The 7,561-nt window shown below is 50.8% G+C and overlaps 1 protein-coding gene across 1 annotated transcript; it reads right to left on the bottom strand.

Moving 5' to 3' along the window:
• Positions 1-621: 621 nt before the first annotated feature.
• LOC118697990 (endonuclease domain-containing 1 protein-like) lies at positions 622-6,401 on the bottom strand. The gene is made up of 3 exons (XM_036401034.2): positions 6,331-6,401; positions 4,456-4,774; positions 622-2,444 (listed from the first exon to the last, which is right to left on the bottom strand). Exons 2-3 carry the CDS (start codon positions 4,738-4,740, stop codon positions 1,902-1,904), a joined length of 828 nt encoding a protein of 275 aa, XP_036256927.1. The 5' UTR covers positions 4,741-4,774; positions 6,331-6,401; the 3' UTR covers positions 622-1,901.
• Positions 6,402-7,561: the final 1,160 nt, after the last annotated feature.

Below are 7,561 nucleotides of genomic sequence, written 5' to 3'. Positions count from 1 at the left end.
TGCAGAGCCCCCAGAGCTGCCCCTGGGGAATGGGCCTGGCCTCTGGCTGCTGGCCTGTTGACCAGGATCCTGCAGCACATTAGCCAGCCCCAGTGGGGCTCTCCAAAGCTCAGGGCAGCTGCAGGGGCCCAGGCTGCAGCTCTTTATGCAGCTGAGGCAGGCCTGGAGCTCTGCTGGCTGCCGTCACAGCTGGGACACCAGCACACCTGGAGACACCTGCATGGGGCTGCCTCACTCTGCACACCCACCAGAACCTGTGTCTGAGTGCAGCCCCCAAACAGGTTGGTCCTGGCTGAGCAGTGAGACCCAGCAGGACAATGAACAACAGCTCCTGAGCTGAGATGTCCAGTCCCAAGCTGGCACCTCTGAAAGTGACACAGCTTGCATGAGCTGTTGGCAGCCTGGCCCACTTTGTTCATGCCATTCACAGGAGAATAACTGGTGTCTGATGCTGACACTTGTCTGGGTGTTCTGGCATCCTCTGATTGCATTTGCACACCCAATGTCCTGCAAGGATGCTCTGGGCACTCTGACTTTACGGGTGGATGTAGAAATTTCACTGGGAAGCAACCTGTGGTTTATAGAAGATGTGACCCTGCAATCCAGCACTGCTGCAAATCCCTTTTATTGTAAGCTCTTGCAAACTCCATGATGGGCCACACATTGATCTTTGACAACCATTGAATACATTTCCCCAAATCACTTTCCCATCAAGCGGCAGAAAAGCTTCAGAAGCAGAGCAGAGCATGAAGGTGTCCAAGGAGAGCAGCACAGCAATTCAGCTTTGGCTGCTCCAAGCTCTCTATGGATCTGATGCCAAAGCCTGCCTGTCTGATACAACAGCTGCTGCTCTCAAGGTGCAGTTTCAAAAGCCACCAAACAAAAGCATGTGCCAGGATCACAGAATCACTGAATTGTTGTGTTCTGGAGGGACTTCTCAGCACCTTCTAGTCCAGACTCCAGGCTGCAGCAGGATCAGCTAGAGCAGGTTGTCCAGAATCATGTATTGTTGGGCTTTGGGTATCTCCAGACATGGAGATCTCCAGGCACGATCTCTGGGCACCCTGAGGCGCCCTGGGGCCACAGCTTTGCTAAGGAGCTGAGGGACAAGTCAGCTGCACACTCTTGGGGACAGCTGAGGAGGAGAGGACTCATTCCTCAGAGCTCTCTCCTGACATGGGCAGCAAAGCAAAGCAGCTGAAGGCTCTGCCCACATCTTTGTGCCTTTGAGCAGAGCAGGAGGTGCCCTGAGGGACACAGCTGGAAACACACCAGAGAAGGAAGTAGCACAGCCTCTGCCCAGGACATTTGTCCCCCTCTCCTCTGCTCTGCTCAGACCCCACCTGCACTGCTGCCTCCAGCTCTGGGCCCACAGCACAAGAAGGATACAAAGCTGTTGGAGTGGAGTCCAGTGGAGGCCATGAAGGTGCTCCAAGGGCTGGAGCAGGTCTGCTCTGGAGAGAGGCTGAGAGAGCTGGGGATGTTCAGCCTGGACAAGACTGCTGAGGGTCCAGTACCTCAAGGATCTCCAAGAGGGCTGGAGAGGGTCTTTGGACAAGGGTATGGAGGGACAGGACAAAAGGGAATGGTTTCACACTGATGGAGGGCAGGGTTAGATGGGATATTATAAAGAAGTGAATCACCCTGAGCAGGCTGTGGTATGAGTAAAAGTTACCCAGAGCTGTTTTGACTGCCCCATCGCTGGAAGGCTTCAAGGCCAGGCTGGGGAGGGCTTGGAACAAGCTGGTGTAGTGGAAGGTGTCCCTGCCCATGGCAGGCAGGTGAGAATGAGATGATCTTTAAGGTTTTAAGGTCCCATCAAAACCAACCCACTCTGTGATTCTGTGATTCTGTGACTTGTGGGAAAAGCCACCAAGCCTATTCTAATGACAATGTGAGGCTTATTGCCGGGGACAGGCATTGTTGAACAAGGTAACCGCTTTACCATAGAGGTCAGACAACTTGTCCTCCAGCTTCCCCAGGCTGAGCTCCTCCACCTGGTTCTTGTCATTCTCAGCAATGGCCCCCCAAGCCTTTGTGGGCTCTTCGTCCTTCAGACAGCAGGCAGCTGACCAGATGTGGCTGGGTCTGTTCACCCTCCCGTTGGACACGGAAGTCTGCCCAGGCACAGCACCCGTGATCACGTAGGTGGTTGTACAGCCCTTGGTCTTTTCAATCATTTTTGAATGCTCGTAGACCTTCCACTGGCTATCGTTGAGATCGCTGTCCTGGGGCACTACGTTGGTCAGGGTGAAGGTGGCCATTTTACTCACATTGTTATCCATATGGCCACTGGGGCTCAAATGGCCACGGTCCAAACGCTTCAGTTCTCTGTAGTCATCACATACAGCCTGGCTCTCTTTGATATCCGCTGAGGAGATGTTGTATTGGTCTGTGAGGTGATCCTCTGAATCCATCTCTTTGAGATTACTTTTACCTGTGAGCTGGACAGGGAAAAAGAAAGAGGTGTTAGAATGGGGAATGGGAGTAATGGAGCAAGTTCCCCTGGAGGAGAAGTCTCTGAGGGTCAAGATCCCATTTTTTCTCATCTCAGTGTATGAAAATATATGAATCTGAGAGAAATCATACACATGGACCAACCCACATGAACACAAAAGCTTTAAAGAGGAAGTAGGTCAGATTCGGACTGCTCTCAGTTTGACTTGTGACCTTTGTGATCCAGCCTGCAGCCCGTGCTGGGAGCATGGTTGGATGCACGAGACAAGGAGCATTTCCCACTCCTAGGATTGAAAGGTGACTTTGGTGATTCAAATCTACTTCCCTTTCCTCCTGCCTCCAGGAGGAAATCTGCCCAAATCTGGGCAAATCTGCCCTGGGCTCTCCCTGGATCCCCTCACACCACACTGTGATTCTGTGATTTTATGTGAGCTTGCTACAGGTGTACCCCAGTCCTGGAACACTGAGGTTGCCTCCTGTAACCCCATACACAGGGAGATGTGTCAGGAAATCAGTCCTGGAGCTGAGGTTTCCCTGGGAGGGCTACAGTTCATTCAAGGAGGAACAGTTTTGCTCAGTAAGCAAAAAGATCTCACTGTGAATGGAATCTGTTCCAGCAGTGCTGGGAATGTGTCTCAGAGCTGATCTGGGCCAGGGAGAATTTTCTGCAGCATCACTGCAAAGAAGTTACAGATGATCAGTCTCTGAGAGGAGCCTGTAATCCCAAAAGAGTCCTGGGGAAACTAAATTCTCCAAAAAGGGCTCAGGAGAAAATCTGGTTTTTTGGAAGGCCAGGGTCCAAGGTCCAGGAGGAAAATGGCAGGTTGGATAGGCCTTGGAGCATGCTGGTCTAATGGCAAGTGGCCTGGCCCATGCAGGGGAGCTGGACTGAGATGGTCTTTAAGGTTCCTTCCAACACAAACCATTCTATGATTCTCCAAAAAGAGAGAATGTGGAGGCTGCAGTGGTGCAACACCAGATTAGCTGCTTGAGCTCCTATGCATAAGATGAAAAGATGATTCTTTTCATAACTTTAACAACAATTGGTTCATCTTTAGAGAAACATATTTAGCCTTCCTTTGGAGTAGGGCATGTGGCTTCCTTCTCTGGCTCACCTTCCCCCAATGCTGTCCTGCCACTCTGTCCTTACCAATGACAGGAATTGCTTCTTTTTCTCTTCTGCAATTGGCCTGGCCTGTTCTGCTGAAGTTTGTCTGAAGGACATTTGTGAGGGCTCTAGAGCTTGTGCAGTTCTGTCTGTCTGCTGGATCCTTCCGGACCAAGCCTGAGCCAAAGGTGCTCAGGGGTCACTGCCCATGGATGGAGATCACACCCTTGTGACTGGACCATCACTGATGCTCCTCACGTTGCAGTGCCAGAAATGTCACTCCAGAAATCCCTGCACAGTTAACCTGACCCTCACATATCAAATGCCTTTTCCCTCAAGGCTTTGTCCCTGGGCCAACTCACTCCCTTCTGAGTTTCTCATATTTCTTCTCAAATACCAATCACAAAGCCTTTTTAACTCTTCACTGGGAGCAGATAAGCTCTGTCAGGGATGCAGAACAGCTCAGGGCAAAGTGGGGATCAGATCCCAGCAGGACTGTTGGTCCCTCAAGTTTAGCCTCTCCTGGATGCCTTTTCCCCATCACTTGGGCACCCAGCGCAGCAGGGCACAGGCAGGGGAAGCATTTGACTTTATCATGTCATGCCAAGTAATGGGATTTGCTGTTCCTGTCAGGTGAAGGCAGAGAGCTGGGCACCTTTGGGATGTGATTCATCTCATGCTCTTGCTGATGTCTCAGGTGCATCAGAGGAACCATGTGGTGCAGGTGTTTGAAGTAAAATGAGGACATTCCCATCTGTGTGTCCATTCGCGTGTGTTTAGAGGGGTAGAAGGAAATAGGAGTGGTCATTTAAATGCTACAGCTCATCTCTGAGTGGCTGGAGGGTGATGTGATGTGATGTGATGTGATGTGGTGTAAGAGAGACACCCACCTGAGGCTCAACAAACCACGATTTAGGTCTTTTGCCCGGAACAGGGTGGTAGATGTAAGCAGAGTACACTGGAATCCTCCTGTCTCTGTCGTACAGGGTGGCATAGTGATACGCGTTCCTGAAGCGCTGACAGATCCAGGCTGGGTTCCTTGGGTTCAGGGCATCATTTGGAATGGTCCCCGCATAGAAGAACTGAGGACAACTATCAAAGGAGTTCACCACCTCGCTGTGTCCCAGCCAGAGGCAGCTGGCCAACACCTGCAGCAGCAGCAGCAGCCCCAGCATGGTGGCAGGATTTCAGTGAAGGGCTCTTGCTCCCCTGGAAGGCAAATGCAGAGGGACACTCAGCTGGGAGAGAGCAGGTCATGGCCTGCAGCCTTTGGTGCAGGGGGACAGAGCTGGCAGAGGAGGGGATTATGAGAGACCAGGAAAGGAGTAATTTCTGTCCTCCTGCGTGATATGGAAAAATCACAAGAGCAATAAGGCTGAAACCTAAAACAGGGTTTAGGTGCCCAGAGGAGGCAGCAGTGGGAGCACTCAGCCTGTAGGAGGAAGGAGCCAAACCCAGCAGGACTGCAATCAGCTCTCACAGCCAAGTGATCTTGTAACTGAGGCACAGCCCTGGGACAAGGTCACCTTTGCCCACCTTCCTCCAGCTCTCAGCACCTTCCCCCAGCAGACACCTGCACCTGGGCACGGACTCTGCTCAGCCCCCTGCAATTCTGAGCTGGGCTTTAATCTCATGGGGCATTGGGCAGGCAAAGAACAGCAGTGCTGCACTTCCTGCAGCTCTCTGGCCCCATCCAGGTTCCCACCGACACTCAGCTCTTCCACTCAGACCCAATACTGAACCCCAAATCATCCACCTGGGGTCCTGCCTCTCAGCTGACATTGGGCCATGGCTGTCCTGCTGCTCACCTTGCATTTCCACGTTATCCAGGCCCAGACCCTGAACTTGCAGACACATGCAGAGAGCAAATGAAGGGGCCAAGCAAATGGCAGCAGCAAGCATGAGGGATAACACCTCTATCTTATCAGCACAGTGGCTGCTGCAGTGCAAGCCCTGAGGGGCAGCTCTTGCCCTGGTTGCTTGGGATTCCTGCTGGTGCCCATCTTGAGCTTTGCTGATTGATTTCCCTGTACAGGCAAAGGCAGCATGGCAGGAATTTCTTGGACAGCAACCTGTCCTGTTTTGTCTTTCTCAGTGCTGATGTGATTTTCAGCAGTCAGTAAGGTCATTCCTTTATGAGAAAATTGCTGAAAAGCTCCCTGGGATCATGGCAAGCAAGCAAGGGGCGGCTTTGCCTCCTTTTAGAGGCAGCTCAGCTTTGGGAGAGCAGGGATGCTTCCCCTTGCATTGCCAGACACTCATTGGAGAGATTTAATATCATCAGCATTTGCAATAAGGCAGCTGGGACAGGCAGTTCAAAGGGTTCCTGGCAGACAAAGCTGCCACAGCCTCTAAAGCACAAAGCCCACCTTGGGCTGGCAAGGGGCTGAGCTCAGGACAGCTGAAGGCTTCACAAGTCACCTTGCACCTTTGCCCTTGTCTTGGTCTTCTCCCTGCCCCTCATCTCTCCATTTCCACTGGATTCAGGATGCTGAGCTGCACACAGCTCTGCTCTGACCCAAGATATCTGGTCATTTTTGTCTTTTCCAGCCCTGGATCAGGAATGTGGTGACCAATGAGCTGGAAACTGAGAACTGCAACTACAAGTCAGGAATTTTACAGTACTCTGCAGAGCATGCCTAAGGCTGCCCCAAATCAAGCAGAGAAGGGTCTGAAAAGTCCTTCTGCATGACCCACTCCATGAGATTAAAAGAGATCTAACTAAGGTAATATCTAATATAACAGATTCATAGAAAACAGCCTACCTTGAGAAGGAGTGGCACAGGATTCTGCTCACAGCCCCAAAGTGGCAGAGGAGTCTCAAATGCCTCTGCTGCAGTCTCAAGACTGTCTAGGTTTATATACTCTCTAGGAAGAGGCAGTTAGATTTCCCAAGAAGCCTTTTGAGTAAGTTTTCCTTGGAATTCAGGCCACACCTCTGTTTGTCCAGAGTTTCTTTGCAAGGTCATGGGTGGAGTTTCCGTACTGAATAGTCTCCCCCATTCTTCTTATTCAACCGTTTGTTAGTTTTTAGATTAATTTTCAGAATAATTCAAAAGTTGTTAATTTTCAGGTGATCTGGATTGATTTTCTTTCCCAAATCATTTCCTCTGTCCTTGCCCTCCTGAATTCAGTACATGCATAAGCTCTGATTTCTCTTGGAGCTCAGCAACTCCAGGCTAGCGTTTGCCTATGTATATTTATTCCAAAACTCAGGAAAGACTTTGAATATTGGAGGCATTGTTGAGGAAGGAGCAAGCCCTTACCTTGAAGCAGGGTCCCAGAAGAGGCAGCTGAACCATTCCTTCTGTCTTCTCCCTGGAGAAAGGAGAGTTTGAATCCTCAGGAGAGCCACTGAATGTATAACCAGGCATAAATTTGCTCCTTGTTTTAAATAGGGAATTCCACAGAAAGGAGAAGTTTACAATTTTATTTACAGAGTTTGTTCATACTCCCCCTGAAAGTGCTTGACATTGTTTTAGTTTCCTCAGAATTTCTCCCAAATTTGCTGCCTTGCAGCATGATGTGTCAGCCTCAGCTAACAGGGTCTGGTGGCTTCCTTGATCATTTCCTCAGTGCCACCAGCTGCAGCTGCTGCTGCTCCAGCATCTACACGTGTTTCTGCTCCCAACAGAACAGCTCTGGGGACATTGGATGGACTGGCCTGACTCTGATACACTCAGATATTCACAGTCTGTCCTTCTGCAGCCTCCCAGAACATCATGCCCATGGCCAGGCTACACATACTCTCTTGCCTGGTTGCCATGGCTGTGTGACAGATCCATCCCAGCAGCCTGGGAAGGAGAAGGCTCTGGGGATACCTCAGAGCACCTGCCAGTAATTTAGGAGTCTACAGGAGAGCTGCAGACAGACTTTGCACAAGGGTTTGGAGCTGATAGGTGTGCTGGGTTCAGGGTTAATGTTTTTGTCAGTGGCAGGAGTTGGGCTGTGTTTTGGAGTTGTGCTGAACACAGAGTTGGTAACACAGAGATGTTT

This window comes from Molothrus ater, chromosome 5, assembly GCF_012460135.2.
Source record: "Molothrus ater isolate BHLD 08-10-18 breed brown headed cowbird chromosome 5, BPBGC_Mater_1.1, whole genome shotgun sequence".
In the NCBI taxonomy this organism is placed as follows: Eukaryota; Metazoa; Chordata; class Aves; order Passeriformes; family Icteridae; genus Molothrus; species Molothrus ater.
The sequence above is the reverse complement of the archived record's forward strand: the minus strand, read 5'-3'. Positions and strand labels throughout refer to the sequence as shown.